Genomic DNA, 23,462 nt, shown 5'->3' with positions numbered 1-23,462 from the left:
CTTTTACAATCACAGAGAATAGTTTAGGAAAACAGATGCATAATAATAATAATAATAATAATAACAATGTTGGTATTGTTTTTTGTTATTATTATTGTTATTAATAATAAAAATATTATCATTATTATTAATAATATTGTTGTTTTGTTATTATTATTATTATTATTATTATTGTTTTTGTTGTTATTAATACTACTACTACTAATAATAATAATAATGTTGTTGTTAATAACAACAACAACAACAACAATAATAATATTGTTGTTGTTTTGTTATTATTATTATTATTATTATTGTTTTTGTTATTATTAATAATACTACTACTATTAATAATAATGTTGCAACAACAACAACAACAACAACAATAATAATAATAATAATAATAATAATAACTTGTTCACTCATCATAAGTCTAACTGCATTGCATTGTATAAATTCTGTCTCACCTGTGAGCACAGGTACATGTGTTTATTCATGATAACTGTCTTACCCAGCACTTCCTTTGAGAAGTCCTCCTCTGAGACCATCCTCACAAACCCACAGTCCAGCAGAAAACAAAGTGTAGTCCGGATCGGAACTAAACCGAAGTGTGTGTGAGAAGTGCAGGAGCGTGTGTAAACCTGTCCAGTGTAATCTCAGCTCACTCTCAGGTAAATCCTGCAGATGTTTCCTGCTGCTCCGGTGACTCCCAGCTGCTTCTCTCCCTCATTTATTTTATGTATTGTTATAAACTTCTGTCCATAGTAGCCACCTTTTATCGAGCGCAGAGAATATTTAATAACAAACGGAACTAAAGCGCAGTTTGGACTCTGCAGAGGTGGAGACGAGTTCTGGTCCTTTAGGAATGCACGCACAAGTAGAAGCCACGCCCATTCTACAAGTGAGATTCGATCAAAACACACCCATATGTTAAGCCACGCCCCCGATCTTGTCTCTTCCTAAGAAAAGTTGCAATTCGCTGTGGAAAGCCAAAGTGTTCGAGACATGTTGAGATTTACAGTGGCTTTATGTTTTTGTCTGTTTTAAGTAAACCATAGATAGATAGATAGATAGATAGATAGACATTACTAATCCTGCAAGGGAAATTGTTACATAGAAAATTAGGTGGAGAAAACATTATTTCAGTAGTTCCAACAGGAAGGGTTCATCCAAAGAGTTTCATGCTTGTTGTTTGGGATTTATTCACCTGTTTAATAGACATTTTCCCCAAATAAAGCATTGGCATGGTAATTAATACATTTTTATTTATTTATTTATTTATTTATTTATTTATTAAAGAATGGCACATTTTAAATTTGTACTATTTTTTTAGGGGGGCAACCTGGCTTAGTGGTTAGCACGTTTGCCTTGCACCTCCGGGGCCGGGGGATTGATTCCTGCCTCCACCCTGCGTGCGTGGAGTTTGCATGTTCTCCCTGTGCTTCGGAGGGTTTCCTCCGTGTACTTTGGTTTCCTCCCCCAGTCCAAAGACATTCACTGTAGACTGATTGCCATCTCTAAATTGTCCGTAGTGTGTGAGAGTGTGTGCGATCGTGCCCTGCGATGGGTCGGCACCCCATCCAGGGTGTCGCCCGCCTTGTGCCCCGAGTTCCCTGGGATAGGCTCCAGGCTCCCTGCGACCCTGTGTAGCATGAGCGGTACAGAAAATGGATGGATGGACTTTTTTTCTTTCTCTATTTTCACCCCACTTTGGTCACCTGCCAATTCTCACCCACCAGCCACCTCTTCCCTATCACACGACAACAGAATCGTTTCAATCTGCTGCTCATGCTGTGGAAATCTGCCCTCTTGTGCATACCCTGAACTCACAAACACCCATGATTGGCTAAAATTCAAAAACTTGATCTCGTCTTTTCAGATGCACTTTAACGTCCTACTTTTTAAGTGTGTAGTAGTTCGTCTGCATTTGTGAAAGTTTTACTGTGGAAATGAAACCAGAAACTCAAATTCTGCTGGGTCGCAGGCCCATGTATGACTATGTACTGTAATAAATCCCTCCTCGTCATGATCCTGTGGTTACTCGATTCCTTAAAAAGCATAAATGGCTCTTATTTTACACACACACACTTTCATTTTCTGTCCTTCTGTACTTCTGTATTGAGTCTTGGACATTGAGGCTTTTGTATTTTGAACGTTAGAATGTGATCGTTGCACAACCAACGCAAACAGATGAACATAGGGTTCGCTGTTTTCTAAAAATATATAAACGACTGTTCTTTCTGTGTTATCAGCTATACTGTCATTTGCTATAAAACTTCTTCTTCTTCTCTCTTTTTTTTAATCCATCAATTCATTTTCAGTAAGGAATACAGCCTGGATGAGACACACACACACACAAAAAATCACACGCTCATTCACATCTAGGGCAAATTTGTCTTTGCCAGTCCATCTACCTGTATGTTTCTGGGAGGTGGGAAGAAACTGGAGTTCCTGGAACAAACCCATGAGAACACAGCGAGAACATGAGAAAGCACCATGAGGTCAGGATACAAGTTATAAGAATCTGGAGCCCTGAAGTATCCTTAAAGTGTGATTTAAAGAGTTTGACAGAGATCCCTGTAATCTTGTACGTAGCACTCCAGTGACAAAACTTAATACAGTGTAATATATATATATTTAACTGTGGGGGAAAACAGAGTATATTTAAACTGCACATCCTTTAAGCAGAGGCCTAGTCTTCTGTACTCCCATAAATACTGCATAGATCATAGTTGTTGTGTTATTGTATGTATATATATATATATATATATATATATATATATATATATATATATATATACACATTATATATATATATATATATATACATATATACATATATATATGTATATATATGTGTGTGTATATATATATATATATATATATATATATATATATATATATATATATATGTACACACACGCAGGTGCATCTAAAAAAAATTTTAATATTGAATTAAATATTTAATATTTAATTTTAACATTTTTGTCCATAATTTAATTCAAAAAGTGGAACTTTCGTATATTCTAGACTCATTACACATAAAGTGAAATATTTCAAGACTTTTTTTCTTGTTTAATTCTCGATGATTACGGCTCACAGCTGACGGAAATCAACAATCCAGCATCTCAAAATATTAGAATAAAGAATTTATAATACAGAAATGTCGACTTTCTGAGAAGGATGTTAATTTATGCACTCGATACTTGGTCGGAGCTTCTTTTGCACGAATTACCGCGCCGATGCGGCGTGGCATGGAACTCTGTTGGAACTCTTACCAAGGGTGGGATGGGCTCAAGAGTCAATGAAGAGTTGCATGATGTTAGCAGACTGCAGGGGGCATCATGGCCAGATTTTTAAAAGGGATACGTAAAAGGGAAAATTATCTTTGGTAAAGCAAGGCTGGTGGCAGAAATCAAATAGTTAAGGCATTTGTTAGACATGGAGTTGGAAAAGGAAAGGCAAAGTGGTCCATCCTAGCTGTCTACATTTTCAACTCCCATCCAACGTATGGTAAAATGGCTGCAAACTGTTTGGATAGAGGACAGGAAAGGTGTTCGAGGACAAGTGCTTCAAAGTAGTGTTTCTCATTTTCAGGGAATAGCTATTAAAGATGACAGGAACAGCACTGGTGATGAAGATGAAGAGGAGAATGCTAATAATGATGATGCACGTTCAGGGCACAATAAGCAGAATGGTACAGAGGAAAGGAGGGATGACGATTATTCCTGTGACAGGGAAGATGAGGCTGGAGACAGGAACAACACTGCAGATGAAGATGAGGATGATGATGCAAGTTCAGGGCACAATAAGCAGAATGGTACGGAAGACGTCTAAAAAGTTGTGCATCATAGCTGACACCCACATGAACACTCTACAGCTGGTTTTGTGACTGTAAGTCATTCTCTTCAAATGCTATTGAGCGTTAATAGTGAAATACCTGGCAACGGACAACTTTCAAAATAAAAGTGCTGCAGCAAAAGAACTCACTAGAAGCAGAAAGTGCACTGAAATAGAAAATATTCCACATTGCAGCACATTAATATGGTGACATTAACACTGTATCCTTATACAAACAACAACAACAACAACAACAACAACAAAAATTAAACAAAATAAAATGGAGATGATAAAAAAAAATCTGCTACATCAAGAATGCTGCTGTATTTTGTTTAACCTTATTTAAAAAAGTTACGCATAGATCCCTAGAGGACAAAAATGTCATAAAAATATTATCTATTCATATTTTTTTCCACTTTCACTACCGTCGATTTATTTATTTATTTATTTATTTATTTATTTATTATTATTTTATTTTTTTACCAGCATCAGTTCATTCATTTTCAGAATTTTAACCATTAAATGCTGGTTTGTTTACATAATGCCACAGATGTTTTTTTTCTCATCAACATTCATTTTGATCCGTTCATATTTTTTAATGCAGTGTCATATTTAAAAAAAAAATAAAAAAAAATCCAAAAACCTACCACTCAGGTCTATAAAGGACAAAAATGTCCATGTCAAAAAAACTGTCATAGAAATATTATATACTAATATTTTTTCCAAGTTTCACTGATTTTTTTCTATACCCGAATCAGTTCTGATCATAATGACCAAAAAAGAATTTTAACCCTTTAAACACCGGTTTCTTTACAGAATGCAAAAACCTTCAAAGCTCAGGAACCTTCTTTGACTCATATACATGGGGTGGGATTTGTGATTTCCAGTACAATATCATTCTTTCTTTCAAACTGTTCACACACACATCAAATTTTCAGCACACACACACACACACACACACACACACAATTATAGCTGCATCAGTTATTCAGTTGCTCTGCAGCGCTCTATAATACAGCAGAATTAGAAAAAAAGAGGAAAAGTATGGATTTTCCCCAGACGCTAAACCTGAGAAAATAATATACATTTCAGATTTTTTAAAAAAAATTAATTGTTTTGAAACCTTGTCAACAAAATAAAACCCTATTAACACAGAATGCATGATTTTATACTTAAACGTCACATGGATTACATATTTGCAGTTTGAATGGGTTTCAGTGGGGACATTTTTGTCCTTAAGGTCCTGAGTGTAACTCTTTTGTGAACCTAATTTAAAATACATTTATGAAAGCAAATGAGGGTGAAATATTAAAATTCCAATAAAAATACACACCTTTTGCAAAATGTATGCTGTTTCCATTAACACAGACAAAAAGATTTAAAAAAAAAAAAAAAAAATGTCCATAAGGACGCATGAGGGGTAATAGATGACACTTTCTGTCATTTTGATAATCAGCGATAAAAAGAAATAATTGTCATTTATAAACATAATGAATGGTGTTGTTGTTCACACTTACTAAAGATGAATGAATAAAAAAAACAAAACAATTATAGCTGAAAAAAATATCTTCTTTATTTATGGCATTCCAACACCTGGACAAGCCGTTTACTTTTTAATACCCCCCCCCCCTTAAAAAAAAAGAGTCAAAACTCATAAGACATCGCAAATGTAAGTAATCTGGGTTATTATTATTATTTTTAAATAATAAATGTATGAAAGAGTTAAAGAACTACGTAATACTTGAGCTCAAATGGTGGCGTTTGAGCAGTTTGAGAGCTCCCTCTAGTGTTCACGGTGAGGTATTACAGTTAACTTGCGTGGACTGAAATGAGGATTTAAACCCGTGGCTGATAAACAGGACGGCGTTATATAAGTAATTCATCCGGTGTAACTGTGACTCCAAAGAGCAGCCTGGAAACATTGAGCGGATAAACTCGGAATTGTTTTAAGGAAACGTATATAAACCGGATTATCTGAGCTGTGTACCGGTAAGAGGACTGTCAAATATCTAATAAGCCAAATTACTGAGCTGTGTTGTGTTGTGATGTGATGTGACTGGGTGCTAGGGTATTAGTTACTACATCATCAATCATATATTAGACTATACGCAGTATGCATAAAAGAAATACATGCTTATACTGCATGCAAACAGTATCACAAACCTGCAACAATAAAGTCTCTCATTATAGGAGACATTGCAGATAATACCAGGCTGTTTTGCGTTAACATTCTAGCCTATAATAGATTATAAATTAGCTTTGTTTTGAACAATGATCTCTTCTGATTAGTATAGCAATATAAATATTGGTGCAATTAATTTATTCCAGTATGGTGTTTATTAATCTTGTCCTTGTGGTGAAATTGCAAAAAAAAAAAAAAAAAAAAAAAAAATCAGGTCTCCATTAATTCAGGCCTTGTTGTGCACTTATCTTTGTTTATCCATGGATGAAAAGCATGCAGTCTTCCACACGAGGGCAGTGTAGATACATACTAAGGCGTTGTTTGTGTCCATCATCCCTCCATGGCACCAAATGATGCAGCACTTTCTGTACTATGTTGTATGCATGGCATGCTGGGAAAACACTTCACATTGTCAACAATATGTGCTTCCTCCTTTGCTTGTATCTCAATCAGATGTAAAGGTTTTTTTTGTTTTGTTTTTTTTTTTTTAAATTCTTGAGTGTAGCAAGTCTGGTTACATCCAAAAGTGAAAAATGAGCTCCGGTACCATTGAAAGATGCATGAACGTATACCTCCATGTTTATAACCTAAGCTACTTATGGAAAAAACAAAACAACATTCTTGCCAAATTGTAAAGAATTCTAAGTTAACGATGGGAATGGGAATGAGTTGTGACTTTAGCATCATTCACACCAGTCTCTGGGTCGTCACCTGAGGTAAAAGTCACTCAGTCAATCATGCAAACACAAGATGAGATCATTATTTAATTATTCAGCTGATTTGCTCTTCAGCCGAATTTAGCTAAGCTAAAATTCTGCTCATCATTAAACATATTTGGTACATTTTCCAAGATAAATGACGCATTTATTTACCAGTGAGGTGAATGTCTTTCTCAGACTCACTCTGAACTGATGGAACATACTTCATTGGTATACAGATTTAAGCAACACTTTATTTGAAGGCTACTTACACTAGGCTTGAATTATTTTATCTTTCCTAACAGCACCTTCATGAACTGAGGAAACGTTTATAAAGTGTCCAGCTGTCATCTTATCTCTTCAGAAGTTTATCGTGTCTACTTCTTATAGAATTGAATGCTCTTCAACTACGAGTGGTCCGTTTGCATCGAAAACTCGTTTGGACCACTGTTCTGATACATCTTTACTTATTTAAGAAACACATATGCGATAAATATCCACTTTTAATACTGTTAGGAAGTGCTGTGTAGCCCTTACACAGCTTTAGCATTGCTTTATGATACAGTTATGGAATGCTTATGAATGTGTTATAAAGGCCCTACGTACAGTATGTACCTATTGTCTTTTGACACTTGTATACATTTATTATATCATAACTGAAATAATCTAATTGTGATAAATAATTCGAACATTTCTTAATGATCTTTAGGAGCAAACAACTGCTGCGTGCAGCTGTTTTTAAAATGTATTTGTTTTTTTTTTAAATGAGTTTTTCTTACTTTTGCTCACAATGTATGTAAATATTGCTGATTTTCAAATGCAATATATGGCTGCACTGCTATAAAAACTACAGAGTCGTCCCGGGTTAACCGTAGCAAGTTATGAAAAATGACCATGTTAAAAGAAGCCGTTTCGAAGATATTCTGTACGACATATAGTGAAATGGTTTAAGGATCGATATTGTGACGATCAAAGGGTACTCAGTAAAGTAAACAGCTGTTCGGGGTGAACTTTAAACGTTACAGGGGGATCCTGAGTAGCTGCAGATTCCGACGTTACCATGGTGTGGCCGTATACAGCGCTTTCCCTGACCCTTCTTTTAGGCTATGTGACGGCTGGACTGGACAAAAGCAGAGGTACGACATTTCATTGCTTTAATAGGATTATTAACGTTTTCATTCCCATGCAGCTATTCCATGAGGATATGCATGAATATTTAAACGTTTATAGAAATATTTATTTAGCATTGTAAGGTGAGTTCAACTCGTGGAGGTCGGCCATTTGCGCCGGTTAATCATTTGTTAAGCCGTGTTATTTATTAATTAGTTCTCCTCCTACAAGCAAATGGCGCGTGTCCAATACGGTTCGAATCAGTGGTTGTATTTCAGTTTAGTGTGAAAGAAACGTAAAATTAAAACGCACTGTTCTGCACACAAACATGCTCAATATTTAAAGATGTACTTGTCTGAAATAAATCTAGTGCATTCAGCGTCCTAAAAATGCTAGTCGGTCACTACCACTACCGATACCTGCGATATCAACACCTTTCGCCTTCTTGTAATTGTATTGTCTAGTAACGTTAACGAAGGGGCTAGAAGGCAATCAGACCGGAAAAAAACTTTCTATCTAGTATTGTTGACCCAAACTGTGAAAAAAGCAAACCGTAAACACTGGCTACCATGTTTATCACCAACTTCGAGGTCTGTTAGTCATGTGAATCAAAGTGAATCTTGCTTAAGTTTATACTTACATTAATGATCCGTGATGTAGCTTGACCTGCACAACATAATGCAATATAACGATTGAATTTGAATGCATCCGTCGAGATCGTTGCGCTTCAGATGCTGTATTAAATCAGTCCCAACACCTGTTCTATCAGTCCCAGTGTTCCTGGACCGAAAGGAGGCCAGTGAAGTCATAAGCCGTCAGAAGAGAGAGAACGCAGGAAATGAGGAGAATACGCTCCCCCACAACCTCGAGCGGGAATGCCTGGAGGAAGTGTGCAATTATGAAGAAGCAAGAGAGGTGTTTCAGGACACTTATCGCACTGTAAGTCTGCATGTAGTTGATGCTTAATATCTAAATAACTGTCTGAATATAGCATACCAGACTTGATAGAATTAACAGGATCCATGTGCATTTTATATATATATATATATATATATATATATATATATATATATATATATTGTGTTTATATATAAACACAATCCAAAATGAAATCTTGGCAAAATGGTCAGATCAACGAAACTGCAAACAGGAAAATACGTAACATGTATTTTCAGAACATACATAACATAGGAGATTGGCAAGACTTTGTAATGATGAACTGAAAACCATGTGTTTATATAGATCTAAATCAGGAATCGAACATTAAATTACTGATATATTACTGAATATTATAATATATACTGATATATTACTGAATATTATAATATATACTGATATATTACTGAATATTATGATATGATATATTACTGAAAAACTGATATAATATTTAATATAAATAACTGAGTAGAACTCTGGAGACCTCTGTTGGAGGGGAGGGGTACTGTCCTGGGATGTTACATTTTTCTTGGGCTGTTTTGACAATATACACTTTGATTTTTTTTTTTCTTTAATACAGGATATCTTCTGGTCAGTGTATATAGGTAAGTAGTGCTGCCTGCACTTGATGTGTTTATCCTAGAAGATATCATGAAACTAAAGACCAAACATGGTTGTATTGTGATTGCATGTGTTTGGTCAAAACTGAAGTGTGCACTTCTCCCTTACTTTAATATAGTCTGTTAACTAAGACCCAAGATATTTGTGTGTTTCATTTTGCACTGGAGCTACATGAACACGAATGGTGCTAACATGTAATGATAGTCGGGTTCACCTAAAATGTTTTGGTGGAAATATTTTCCATGGGCTCACAGCCACTTCCTAAGAAGTGCCCCAAATGTGAATCTCTATCCTCCAGCGATGTAGAGAGTCCAGTGTGGATCACTTCAGGTCCTTCGCAGATACCCTTGGTCTCTTGCTTGCTTTTATGACTAATCCCTTATTTATCCAGTCACAATTTGTGCTATATTGTTTTCATTTTATTTTTCTCTAACAAACTCTGGGGCTGTCATTAATTCCCCAACAGCTTGCATGTTACAGAGGCCTGGATCAGGTGTATTATACTGAAACTCCATTTAGCTAAGTATGTGACCTCTGATTTAGGGGTTTCATAGCAGTGGGGGTGAATATTTATGCGATCACTTTTACGCTTTTATTTGTAAGTAATTTTGCAAACTGTGCTTATCCACAGCACCCCCCCCCCCCCACCCCCACACACTTCAGTATTATGGATTGTTTGTGTAGATTCCTATCCCAATTAAGTCCATTTTAGTTTCAGGTTGTAACACTGCACAATGTGGGAAAGGGGGTGAATACTTATGCATTGTAGCTTAACATTGCTATTTGAAGCAAGTGCATTTTTATGGAATATATATATATATAGACCGACGCCTTTAGGTGTTTCACCTGCAACAGCCGACACAGGTCAGACATAAGCTTTGACACAAACGGGGTACCTTGGTCAGTTAGGATGTCTTTTGGGATCCCCACACGGCTGAACAGGAGCACCAGTTCTTTGGCGATGTTCCGGGAGGTGGCTTTACGCAGTGGTACCGCCTCGGGGTATCTGGTGGCATAGTCCATGATTACCAATATGTACTCGTGCCCTCGGGCGGATCTTGGGAGCGGCCTGACGAGGTCCATTCCGATCCTCTCAAACGGGACGCCTATGATGGGAAGCGGGATGAGTGGTGCTGGCGGGGGCTTCCTTGGGGCCGTGCGTTGGCACTGGGGGCATTGTTGACAGAAGCACGGGACCTCTGCATCCATGCCTCTCGGCCAAAGTTCCCCTGCTGGTTTACCTGCTGGAACACAGATGGGAGAGGGTTAGAATGTGTGTGCAGTGGAACTCCGCCACTGCCTGGAGCGGGTTTCGCCCACACCACGCCCGGATCTCTCTCTTTACCTCTCCAAAGTCAGCTGCCTCCTCCCGAGAGAGGGAATAATAGGCCATGCGCGCCTCCCCGGAAAGCATCGGGCCGAGGATGCATGGCCACTCATCGTGGTCCCACTCTTCGCGGCGGGTGACGCCCTCAAAGGTCTCGAGGTAGGCCTCGATGTCATCTTTTGGGCTTAGAGGGGAAAGCAGGCGTCGGACCTCACGGCCAGGATCAGGGAGGGGCATAGCAGCTGCGGGAGTCACTGTCCTCAGAGCCGCTAGTTCTTGTGTCACAGCTTGTAGGCTGTGGGCAAGCTGTTGTGTCACCGTTTGCTGCTGAATGCTGACCTCCAGAAGGTGCTGCAGCTTGGGATCCATGTTTATGGACAATCCCCAAGGAGGGGAGGGAAAATGGGGAAAAAAAAAAAAAACAACCCCCCTTTCTCTTTTTTTTTTTTTTAGATGGGTGGGTCTGTGCTCATGCCTGCATCCTCCACCAATGTAGGGATTTTAGCCAGCCGTGGGCAGAGCACAGACACACAGGAGGCTGTTTCAGTGTTGTGGGAGATTTATTCAGGACAGTCAGTGAGCGGGGGGTGCGTGTGTGGGTGCGCATGTGTGTGTGTGTGTGTGTTGAAGGGCGATATGGGGCGGTGAGGGTCTCAGCCGTCGGCAGTTACAGCCAAGGGGGTGGGGCGGAGCCGTCACTCGCGTCGGAGTCACCTGAAACCAGGAAAAAACACGTGCACGCGTCGGCAAAACTGCATAAAACATGCCAGAGATTCGCGCACATGCTCGGAGATACTTCTCTCTCCCTGCGAGTGGAATGTCGCCCTTTTATACTCTCCCCTCGCTTGCTGGATGGTGGAAATCTTCCGCACGGTGCACCATTCACGAGCCGTGGATGTGTCGGCGGCCACGCCCCACCGCCACGCACTCTCTGGCCATACAAAACATTTGGTGGCACTGAAGCAGACGGCCTCTTCTGCGCCACTGCGGCAGTCGCGGGACGAGCGATCTTTGTTTCCTGTGCGCCGGCTACCGGCCTGTCGCCATATCTTGTAGCGCCCAGTGCAGAACTATTAGTGGACTTGTGGACAACAAATTGTGTGAATGTAGTTTTTAACTTTTAACGTTGTAATGTTTTGAAAAATTCACAGTGTTATTCTTCTTCTCCTTCTTCTTCTTCTTCTTCTTATCATCGATAACATTATTTCACAGATGGAGATCAGTGTGCAAACCAGCCGTGCAAAAACGGAGCTATGTGCTCAGACAGTGTGGGTGGTTATGACTGCATCTGCAAATCAGGATTTTCAGGAGTGCACTGTGAAACAGGTAAAAAAAACAAAACAAGTTTAGACCAGATAGATTTGTACATAGTTGACATTTTTCTCACAGCTGTAGATGTTGTAAATGTTGCAGTTGTCTATAATGTCTGTTTAAACGTGATTTTCAGCTCTCACGTAATTAATTATGGTTATTTAATTCTCTCACAGATCAGACCGTATGTGTCATCGATAAGACCAAAGGCTGTAGTCAGTTCTGTAAGCCTGGATACCAGTCGTATGAGTGCTCCTGCGCTTCGGGATGGAAGCTGGAGCAGAAAGAGAAATGTGTGCCTGCTGGTGAGAAATGTTCATTTTTTTCTAGGACATGTGACTTGCAGTAATGTTAACCAAATAAAAAGTCCAGTTTCCATGTAGCATTTGTTCCAGTTCGGTTTTTTAACCATTGAAATGAATGTAGGAATGTTCTGGAAAGTCCGGCCTTCTTGCTTCATTTTCTATTTAAGGCCATGTCAATTCATATACAGTACAGAGAAGATTAGTACACCTGTACTGCCCCGCCACTGCCACCCTAGCAACCATATGGAATGCCATAGCAATCACTTAGCAATGCCTTAGCAACTGCCTGAAATAACACAGACCCAACTTTGTAAGAGTTTCGCAACCACTTAGGATGGTGTAGTAACGACTAAGCAACATAGCAACCATCTAACATCACAATAGCAAACATCACCCACCTTGCAACATCCTAGCAGTCAGTTGTGAGACCATAGTAACTGCCAAGCAACTGCCTAGAATACTATAGTGACCACCTGGGCTACCATACTAACAACCTAGCAACCACGTTATACCAGAGCAACTCCCTATCAATAACCTAGAATGGTAATTCCCGAGCAAACACCTAGCATAACATAACAATCACCTAGCAGTAACCTAGTAACCATCTGGAACACTACACCAACCACCAAGAAACACCCTGTCAAACACATAGCAATACTATACCAACCAGCTGGGATATAATGATAATGAGTCTTTATTGATCACATATACATATTCACATTGAAAGTCTTTTCTTCGCATACCCCAACATGTCAGAAAGCTGGGGTCAGAGCACAGGATCAGCCATGATACGGCACCCCCTGGAGCAGAAAGGGTTAAGGGCCTTGCTCAAGGGCCCAACAGTGGCAGCTTGGCAGTGCTGGGGCTTGAACCCCCGACCTTCTGATCAGTAACCCAGAGCCTTAACTGCTAATCCACCACTGCCCCTCCTCGCTTTGATTTGATTATACTAGCCACCAAATTGGATAACATAGCAACCACTTAGCAACATGATTTTTCTAATAACTGTCAAACACCACTTAGGCATGTCCTTTTGGTAATATAGTTAACAAGCTCGGAAAAACAGGTTACTCGTGTTTCTGCTTACACAATTATGATTTCACTCTACAACACATCTATAAGTCTATAAGTATGTATGAGATAGCATGGGTGGTTAAGTATAAAGCAGGATGACCTGATGTCTGACACCATGAATGACTTGTCCTAGGTTGAACCCAAATGCAAAAACTGGTATTTCACCATAGAAACAAACCATGCATAAATCAGTGAGTGGATTCATCCCATGCCACTGACTACTGCTTAGTCATCTGGGAAGCTCTTTTTATCATAATGAGGGAACTCATGTCACCATGGTGTACCACAAATCACGTGTACAGTGGATTCCACATGTGAAAACACCTGTGTAGGAGTTAGCTGAGTAATGACGCGTGGATGATGTGGAGGGAATCCTCTCTGTGGTCTTGACTAAACTGGGGAGATTTATTTCCTCTATTTATTTTTATTGCGTTGTTCCTCTTTTGCTTTGATTTGTTGCCCAAGATTCTAGGCATATATTTATGTTCAACTAATTCCTGGCAACAACTAAATGTAAAGGTGCAGTGAACAAATATTTCAATTTCACAAACATATATATATATATATACATATATATATATATATATATATATATGTATATATATATATATATATATATATATATATGAATAAAATAATAATAATAATAATTATTATTATTATTTAAAGAAATGCAGTAACGCAAAGTAAAAAAAAAAAAAACCCGCATATATATATATATATATATATATATATATATATATATATATATATATATATATATATAAAATACCTAAAAGATAAAAGTCCTAGCCTCTTGGTAAAGAATTCAGTTCTAATATATGATAATATAATAATAATTATTATTCATTCTATAATCAGTATATTATTTTGTTTTCCACTCCATTGTCACGTAGTGCTTTGTTAAAGCTCTAAACTCCTACATTAAGACAGTGTTTTATTTTTCCTCAGTGCAATTCCCATGTGGGAAGGTGAGCAGTTTGCGCCAGTGGGACAGCCGGCAGTCCAGCAATATAAACTCGGACTATGAAGGACTGGACTGCGGCGCTGAAGAGTGTCCCTGGCAGGTACGAAACCTTACAACAAACGTGCAGGTCAACATTAATTCCCCCTGTAGTTTGTTTAATTGTGTTCCTGTCACTTTTTAAGGCCCTGCTGCGCAACAGTGCGTCGACTGGGTTTTGCAGTGGCGTCATCATTAAAGAGAACTTTGTACTGACCACTGCACAGTGTGTGCGCAAACATACGGACTTCCAGGTGGCTGTGGGTGAGTAAAACTGAACATACACAAAAAGTATAATGTTGTTAAAGGAAAAGTTCTGTTACATATAGAGCCACTGAATGGACGAAAAACAAAAAACAAGTCCCTGTGTGTGCGGAGTTCGCATGTTCTCTCTGTGCCGCGGGGGTTTCCTCCGGGTACTCCGGTTCCCTCCCCCAGTCCAAAGACATGCATGGTAGGCTGATTGGCGTGACCAAAGTGTCCGTAGTGTATGAATGGGTGTGTGAGTGTGTATGTGATTGTGCCCTGCGATGGATTGGCACTCTGTCCAGGGTGTACCCCGCCTTGTGCCCCATGTTCCCTGGGATAGACTCCAGGTTTCCCCGTGACCCTGAAAAGGATAAAGCGGTATAGAAGATGGATGGATAGATGTTGTTTTGTAAAACTGGGGGGGTGCATTAATGTAAAAACGGTGTTCCTACACCCAAAATTGTCTTCCGTGGTGAGTGTGTGATGATTTGCTCATGCATCTTGCACAGTGCAAAACTACCGGCTAAAGATGCAAATTCCACCAGCGTTTGATTGACTACATTGCGATAGTTATCTACGTTTCATTTGCATTTCGGATCGAACTGTTCCATAAAGCACTGCGCTTAAATTTTAGGCGGATAATTGTCAAGTTTACTTACAATGTAGAAAAAAAAGGAAAAAAAAAGACTTTACATCAATTCATACATTTCACATTATTTCACTAATACATGTTTGTGTATGCAGGCAAGCGCATGCCAGGCTTCGAGACTGGTGAACAGACCGTGTATGTAAAGCAGGTGCACGTTCATCCATTTTACCTGGAAGGAAAACCAGAAAATGACCTCGCTGTGATCGAGCTGAAGGACAGGATCATCTTTAAGAAGAAGGTGGTGCCAGCCTGCCTGCCTGAGAGAGATTTTGCAGAAAGTGTTTTGATGTCGGACGAGTACATGGCTGTGGTTACTGGCTGGAAAGACGCAGCCGAGTTTCAAGGAAACCTCAGGTTAAATCACCTGTCTTACAGCAAACTGCCAGCTTGTGTGACGCGTCACTCAGGCCAGGTTAGCAGATTTCTTCATTTAGTAACAACATATTGTCGCAGTTTACTAAATGTGATGAATGGAGACTAAAATAGAACCGTTATCATTCTGGCTTTAAGGTTACCAACAAGATGGGATGCACCCTGCCACGTTCTAAAGCGGATTGCGTCTTCGGCCCAGGCAGTCCTGTCCTCACCTTGTATCGGCAGGTCTTCTTTCTCACCGGCGTGGTGAGCCAGTCCCAAGGCATGGACTGCAACAATGGTTACCTCTTTCAGAAGGTGTCTCGCTTCCTTCCGTGGTTGAAAAATGTAATGGTCTCGGTATAAAAGATGCCAGATGGAAATGCTTCTGAAACTGTGCCATCTATTATCTTACCTTCCAGTTATTTTCCAGTGTGTGATATTTCCCAAGCATGTCTCAAAAGCTCGACGTCGCTCCCAAAGGCGACATTCCCTGCTTTAATTCCTGCAGCAGTTTCATACCCATACGCACATCTACAGTATATTACAGTGCTTTACATATACATACTATACTATACACGGACATGCCTGTTCGTACTGTTCGTATCGGAGTTTTTTTCTTTTTTTTGGAATAAAACGAGAGATCAGTACTATGAAGTATAACATATGCACTGGTTAATATATGTTAAATCTAATTTAAATACTGATGTATTATCGAATCTAAACTACGCTGTCTCTTTACGTGATGTATTCAGATCGAAGCGTTGGATAGTAATGAAATGAGGAAATATCACAAAGCTCAAGCTTCGTGATGTAATATTAAAGTAATATTATATTAAAGAGACATAGTGTTACATTCGGTATTTTATGCATTAACGGTTTTGCAAAATCTCTTACCATTATCCTTTTTAAAAATATAGTTTTTTCACCCATCTTCATTTTCATTAACTAAGCCAGACCTGACTAAATAGAATGGCTACATGTAACAAAATAAACAAAATGTATAATATATATATATATATATATATATATATATATATATAGAGAGAGAGAGAGAGAGAGAGAGAGAGAGAGAGTGTCTGGGTCTAGGAGCAGGATGTTAAATTAAATGTTTGGTTATACAGTATATAATGCCATTTTCCACCTAACTGTATTAAATGTAACATTATTAGTATTAGACACTTTCCTGTAGTGTAACTGGCTAATAAACCCAACAAACCAAATCATTTCTAAATGTTTATTTATTTATTTATTATTTTTTTTTATGTTATGTGCATTTATAACCATCTTACAAGCACATCTGGAACTTCACTGCATTAGTAAAAACGAATGTTGTTATAATGTATCTTTAGGACCCTACTGGGTTTTGGGTTAGTCTGAATTATTTTTCAACTCTTATCATAGTGTATCTCTGATAAGCATGAAATTTTCCATTTTCCTCTCTGCGCTGACCCTTGGTTTACCCCACGCCAATGATGAATGCACTTGGCCAAAAAAGGAAAGAAGGGACAATATGTGTTTCGGGAACCATCTAGGACATCAGTGTAGAAAAATCAAGAATCATGCCAATCCATCCTCTCGTGTGACCTTCTCATGTTACACAATGTAGTTAGTGTATTCCACTTTAGCTATCCGTGTGTGTTTGAAGATAAAAAAAAATCTGCCATATTGCAGTATGGAACTTGAGGATGAGTGAACCTGGCCCTACCTCAGTAATATGCTTCGATATGCTGAAGTAAGCAAAGACTTGAAGAAAAATGAGGTGCCTTCTTCGTCTCCCTAGAAGGCATGAGCTCTATCTAATTTGAAAAAGCATGTTGAGATAGATTTTGCTCATTTTACTAACATTACCTTGCTACGTTTAACTAAGTTATCCTGCTCTCTTTGCTAATGCCAGGACTAGCATCAGTTCTTGTAGCTAACACAATTGATTAGGCGACAAGTCAAATGTTAGCTAATGGTAAATATTGCAAACTTCCCTAGACTGAATGATGTTTTCATGGTGTACGTGGTGTACTGTAGATGCTTTAAAATGAAAATCATCTTCTAACACTTAGTGTTAGTTTTAACATAAAATCATGAAAGCTTCATTTCGCCCATTTTTTAATACTTAAATACATTTAAAAGTAGTAACTTTCACTTGAGTAAATTTTTTTCTGTGTACTTCCATCCTTATATTTTGACACACTCTGCATACTTTCACTTAAGTATAATTTCTCAGCACTTTTTCCACTCTTGGTCTTTAGTGTAACTTAATCAGCACTACTGAAATAACACCCGTTACGTACATCGTTTTAAAATCAACTGTAGTTTGAAAGTTCGAGTATGCACAATGTCGCAAGTGTGAGTTCAGCACCACGGACAGCCACCACAACAATAACAAACACACGTGGTTCCAGGTCGGAGCCAGTCCACGACACCCACAGCTGGAAAACATCAAACCTTAAACAGCTGGCAGCCAATGCAGGGAGAAATTAGGGGTTTGTTTTTTTGTCAAAACTGAGTGTGAGCATGAGAGGAAATTTCTAGAAATTACTAGAAACTGCAATACACCCTGGGATGAATAGCAGGGACGTTCTTGATAGATTATATTTCATTTATTAAATAGTAGCCTACTACTTAAATAATAATATCCACTCATTCATCCATCCATTTTCTGTACCACTTATCCTACACAGGGTCACTTGGAACCTGGAGCCTATCCCAGGGGACTCAGGGCACAAGACAGGGGACACCCTGCATGGGGTTAAATAATATTTTAACTGAATTCTGTAATAAATCTAAGTAAAGTAAAACACTGGTGATTTACTTTGTAAAACTATTGAGGTTATGTTCTGAGAGGCTGCTGGATCCAGATACTCACCGTGAGCATGTTCTCTAAGTAACAGTTCATGTTTAAACCACATGGTGGTGACTCACACCTAGTAACTGTATCCTGTGATGGCCTAGGCAGGTTTAGTGAGGGCTAAAATAAAATAAAACAAAGTTAAATTAAATGAATAAGATTCATTTTAACATTTAACTTGATTATTTGCTTTATTATTTGCCTTTCTATTACTTATATGATCTTTATTTGTGCTAATTTTACATTACTTTTATATTATTTAAATTATTGTATTACTCTGATTATTATTTTTACACACATTGTATGATATATTTTTATATTTAAAATGGTTGTTTTTTTTTTCTTCTTTCTGGTACCACATTATTATTTATTGCTCTTGTTTCTTCTGCTCTTGAGTCTATGGCAACCCAAAGAACCATACATAGGGAAGTTATGAAATTTGGCACACAGATAGTGGACAGTCTGAAATGTTACCAGAGAAAATTTGGAGTTGATATCCTAAACCCTCTAGTGCCACCAACAGCTCAAATTTTACTCATGTTTATGCTAATAACTATGGAACTGTAAAGGCTGAAAACATATTTCCCCTCTGATTCCACAAGCCAAGGAATCAGAGGAGGAAAAAATGCACCGTATGATGTTATTTTCCGCCATGAAAATCTTTCAGGCATTTTGAATTTTCTGAAAAACCTACTTTTTCGAACTGTTCCTAGACCATTTGTCCTGCACAGTTTTGGAACAGCTCCACCTAGTGCTCATGAGATATGAAAACCTATATTGGCTTATAACTTCTGAAAGGTTTGTCCTAAAATCCTGAAACTGGTCTCTTTGGATCTGTGGGGCAGACTGAGCATGACTGGCCATTTTGAACGGAGTCATAAAATGCTGTATTTCACAAACATCTTGGCATCATGAAAATTGGTATGTGTTATCGGAACTATGCCCTGAAGGTTCTCATGAGTCTCATGAGTTGTCATGAGTTGTCATGAGACTGGTCTGGATAGATTCCTTAATTCACGCCAAGAACAATGATACCAATTATGCCATGTGGTCAAATTTGCTGTCCGCCCTTTTGAGATGCTTTTAAAACCTGATTTTCTAACTCCTCCTAGACTGTTTTCCCACGGAAATCAAATCAGATCATATTCAGACCATGCTGACAAAAAACCAATGGAATTCAAGTTGATTAATCATATCGGTCTTGAATAACGCGTGAACGAATTCGACAGTGAGCATGCCGAAATGGACATGAGGCTATACCTCCGTAAAGCTTTAGCATATTCAGACCAAACTTAGTATATGTCATAGCCATCATGACTTGAGGGTACCAGCACAGTTTTGGAACTGTGCTACCTACCTAGTGCTCGGCAAAATCGACTCAGATCATCTTCAGTCCATGCCAGCAATAAGTTATGGAGTTCGCGTTGATCGACCAAACCGAACTGTCGGTCACGGTCTGATGATTGCTTAGCTCCTTACTTTGCCTCTGTCATGCTTGGTCTGTAATTGCTGCTTGTAGCTTTATTATTTTAAAACTGCAATAATACTGTAAAGCACTTTGAATAGCATTTTAAATGTGCTATGAAATATGCTATTAATCTTATTCTAATTTCCATCCAGGAAATCCTTGTGAAAACAGCAATTATTAGCATGATTTATCACCTGACTGTACTGAATTTTCCTTTTCCAGGCATCATGAATCATAAACCCTTTCATTGAGTCTGGTGATAAAAACCAGTGCCGTGTGTATCAGGTGCTGAGCTGTAGGTATGTGAAACTACTTATCAGTTGAAAGAATTTGCAGTCTGGGATTTCAGCAGTGTTTTTTTATTTTATTTTTTCAGATAGATTTTATACTAGAGCGCTGGTGAATACTTGACTCGTTTCTACAGTACCGAATTATACAAAGACTTGTATGGTGAAACGCCACATAAACATGAGTAATAATTAATATGGTGAACATCCAGTGAGAGGCAGTTCTGCAGGCAGAAACACCTTGTTGACGAGAGGGCTCCACTCTTTATATTCATGTTGAGCCGAAAAGAAGCTCAAAATGTACAAAGCACCAAACCTTGAGGTAGATATCAGTAGATATCAGATATCAGGGCTACAATTTCAGGAAACTACAAACCTGTCAGCAAAGCATTAATTCAGAATAATAATCAATTTGAGGCTACAATGGGTACAGGATCACCCAAGCTGGACATTTGAAGACTGGAAAATCAGCCTTGTGTTAACAGTTCAGCCTGGTGGCGGTAGTATAATGCTGTGAGGAATGTTTTCTTGCCCCTAAAACCAATCAAGCATGGTTTGAATGCCTCAGCCTTTCTGAGTATTGCTTTACCATATTCACATTATACCACAATCTACCCAATTCGTATAATGGCTACTTCCAACATGACTTCTCAAACTGGTTCCATGAAAATGAAAAAGTATTTACAACCCCAATTCCAAAAAAGTTGGGACGCTGAGTAAAATGTAAATAAACCAGAATGCAATGATTTGCAAATCTCATAAACCCATATGTTATTCACAGTAGAACATAGAAAACATATCAAATATTTAAACTGAGTAAATGTACCATTTTGAGAAAAAAAAACCCATTATTTTGAAATTGTTCCACAAATTGTAGATGCAGTTTTTCCACAGATGATGAACTTCTGCCCATCTTTACTTCTGAAAGTCTCTGCCTCTCTAAGATACTCTTTTTTAATCAAATCATGTTCCTGACCTGTACCCAATTAAGCTCCAGCTGTTTCTTTTTAGTAACATTTACTTTTCCAGCCTTTTGTTGCCCTGTCCCAACTTTTTTGAGACATGCTGCGGCCATCAAATTCAAATTTACCCTATTTTTTCCCCCTAAAATGGTACATTTACTCAGTTTAAACATTTGATATGTTTTCTACGTTCTATTATGAATAACACATGGGTTTTCGAGATTTGCAAATCATTGCATTCTGTTTTTATTTACATTTAACCCAGCGTCGCAACTTTTTTGGAATTGGGCTTGTACATAGTATTGACCTTTAAGGTCACTTAAGGCTATACTTTCTAAAATGAAGTGAGTAAACATTAAAAGAAATGTGGAAACATGTAATAATTATACAATACTATATTATGAGAGTAAATGGCATCTGATGATACCACAGGCATGCTTATGCGTAATCCACTGTTTTGACAGGGTTCTGTGGGAGAAGAACAAACTTCCCAATTTTATTCACTCTCAGCATTCCCTCACAGCCTCCCAAAGACTTATGCAGTGTCAACATTTCTGCACCAGACCATTAATCCTGCAACAAACTCAGCTCTATTCCCATGAGTTACAATATTTCTGCATACAGATGGCTAAAATAAAAGAGGAAAGCACATAAAATGTGTTAACATGGTGTTGAACGACTCCAAGCTGCTAGAACAGCTTGCCATTGATTTGACCAGTCTATGGAAATGTACTGGAGGAATGAACATCGTTATTCCAAAAGACAGGTGTTTTATAATGCTGTTGGAGAATACTGTCTGACATAATTCCCAAAACATCTGTATGCCTTCTGGATTGAGATTGAGATCTGGTGATTGTGAAGGCCATAGCATATTTATATAGTTTTCATCCTCATCAAAACATTCTCATGCCATGTGGGCTGAGTAAATGAATTCAATAAGCATAAGTAGTATCTTCAATAAGGGAACAATGCTGATTATAGCCCTAGATAGGCAACAGAGGGTGTGCTACTTTGCCAGTTCAATGGCCACTATAGATGTACATAGACTTTCATTTATTCGTCTTTAAGAGATATGCTAAAATTTAAGGTATTTTTAGTTTAGACAGAAAATATATAAAGATTTTTCTTTATATCTCAATTAATATGCAAAGTAAGGACCCAAAACCAGCATCCCGGACTCGGTCGCCTCCCTGATTTCACTCTCATTCCTTTCCGTCCTCTATAATGCTTCTTCCAGCCCCCTTCTCTCCCCACCCATGTAGAACCTTCTGTGCCCATCAGGACCTGGGTATAAGCTGGGCAGGCATTTCCAGGACCAGCATTCCCTCATGGAAGCGGGAACACTAATCTGGATCCATGATGTGCTGCAGGCCTTCCCTGATCAAGCAGGAACATACTGCATGTCAGTAAATATACAAAGGAGTACACAGCAGAGGTGGTGTTATTCCTCGCCTCACCCATCCACTAATTCTCAGGACAAATTGGCCAGGGTTTCCAGCATTAGTACGAGAAATAGTTGTGGATGGGTCCTGCAGTAAAGAGGCACGGTGTGGAATATGTGCACTATTGGTTGGGGAGGCGGTGCCAGGACCATCGTCAGCTCCGCATTAGGGGGACAGAAAGGTTGGGAAGGTCTCCATCTCTCCACCTTTCATGAGGATTCTCCCTGGGGATTTGCCTTTGTAGCAGTTGCACGACAAGACCCTGAGGCATGCCTTCAACCACGTGAGAGTAATTGATGGTCAGCAAATTCAGCCTAATGCTATAGTATCCCACACATATTTTTCAGTTATTAAGAATAGGTTATATTAAGGGATGCTCAAAACAAAGAAGAGACGGCTCTATTGCTGGTACCGAAGAGCCTCAGGAAAATGCTATTGCATGTGGCTCATCATAATCCCATAGCCGAGCATTTGGGGCAGGATAAAAAACTAAATCACCACATGGCCTATTTCTATTGGCTTGGCATTTGCGGTGTTTGTAGGTGGTGTGCATCACCTCCTTCCACATATTGAGGTCCCCTTTGAAAGTATTGGTATGGACCTCATTGGGCCTTTAGAATGGAGTCCATGAGGACATTGCTTTGAGCTAGTTTTAGTAGAGTATGCAATGCAATACCTGGAAGCAGTGGCTCAGCATGCAGCATTGGGGAGGCACTCTGCCGAGTTGTCTTCCGAGTCAGGATCCCAAAACAGACCATGACTGACCAGTGCACGAACTGCATTAATTATTGGGGATTAAAACGATTTGCACCAGTGTTTA

At 38.7% G+C, this 23,462-nt stretch overlaps 2 protein-coding genes across 3 annotated transcripts in view; one reads left to right on the top strand and one right to left on the bottom strand.

Annotated features, from left to right (window-relative positions):
- LOC128617973 (F-actin-uncapping protein LRRC16A) overlaps positions 1–913 on the bottom strand; it is a 41,813-nt gene extending 40,900 nt beyond the window's left edge. Inside the window, exon 1 of one of the 2 annotated variants that reach the window (XM_053641261.1) lies at positions 491–913. In XM_053641261.1, coding sequence (XP_053497236.1) covers positions 491–527 — 37 coding nt within the window. In that variant the 5' untranslated portion in view covers positions 528–913. The remainder of the gene's footprint in view (positions 1–490) is intronic. The other variant, XM_053641262.1, reaches the window with a different exon arrangement.
- Positions 914–5,681: 4,768 nt separating this feature from the next.
- proza (protein Z, vitamin K-dependent plasma glycoprotein a) lies at positions 5,682–16,861 on the top strand. Its single transcript, XM_053642145.1, has 10 exons — positions 5,682–5,808; positions 7,725–7,835; positions 8,579–8,748; positions 9,326–9,350; positions 11,906–12,019; positions 12,181–12,309; positions 14,335–14,450; positions 14,533–14,650; positions 15,380–15,696; positions 15,795–16,861. The coding sequence occupies exons 2-10, from the start codon at positions 7,760–7,762 to the stop codon at positions 16,002–16,004; spliced, it is 1,275 nt and encodes a 424-aa protein (XP_053498120.1). The 5' UTR covers positions 5,682–5,808; positions 7,725–7,759; the 3' UTR covers positions 16,005–16,861.
- The last annotated feature ends 6,601 nt before the right edge of the window (positions 16,862–23,462 follow it).

The sequence above is a fragment of the Ictalurus furcatus genome, chromosome 14 (assembly GCF_023375685.1).
Source record: "Ictalurus furcatus strain D&B chromosome 14, Billie_1.0, whole genome shotgun sequence".
NCBI lineage: Eukaryota > Metazoa > Chordata > Actinopteri > Siluriformes > Ictaluridae > Ictalurus > Ictalurus furcatus.
The sequence above is the reverse complement of the archived record's forward strand: the minus strand, read 5'-3'. Positions and strand labels throughout refer to the sequence as shown.

What these genes read in the sequence shown, in the direction of transcription:
- proza (XM_053642145.1), top strand. Translation starts at nt 7,760, where the DNA reads ATGGTGTGGCCGTATACAGCGCTTTCCCTGACCCTTCTTTTAGGCTAT. An exon ending in CTTCTGGTCAGTGTATATAG is followed by an intron (nt 9,351 to 11,905) that starts GTAAGTAGTGCT and finishes ATTATTTCACAG; the next exon opens with ATGGAGATCAGTGTGCAAAC. An exon ending in TGACGCGTCACTCAGGCCAG is followed by an intron (nt 15,697 to 15,794) that starts GTTAGCAGATTT and finishes TCTGGCTTTAAG; the next exon opens with GTTACCAACAAGATGGGATG.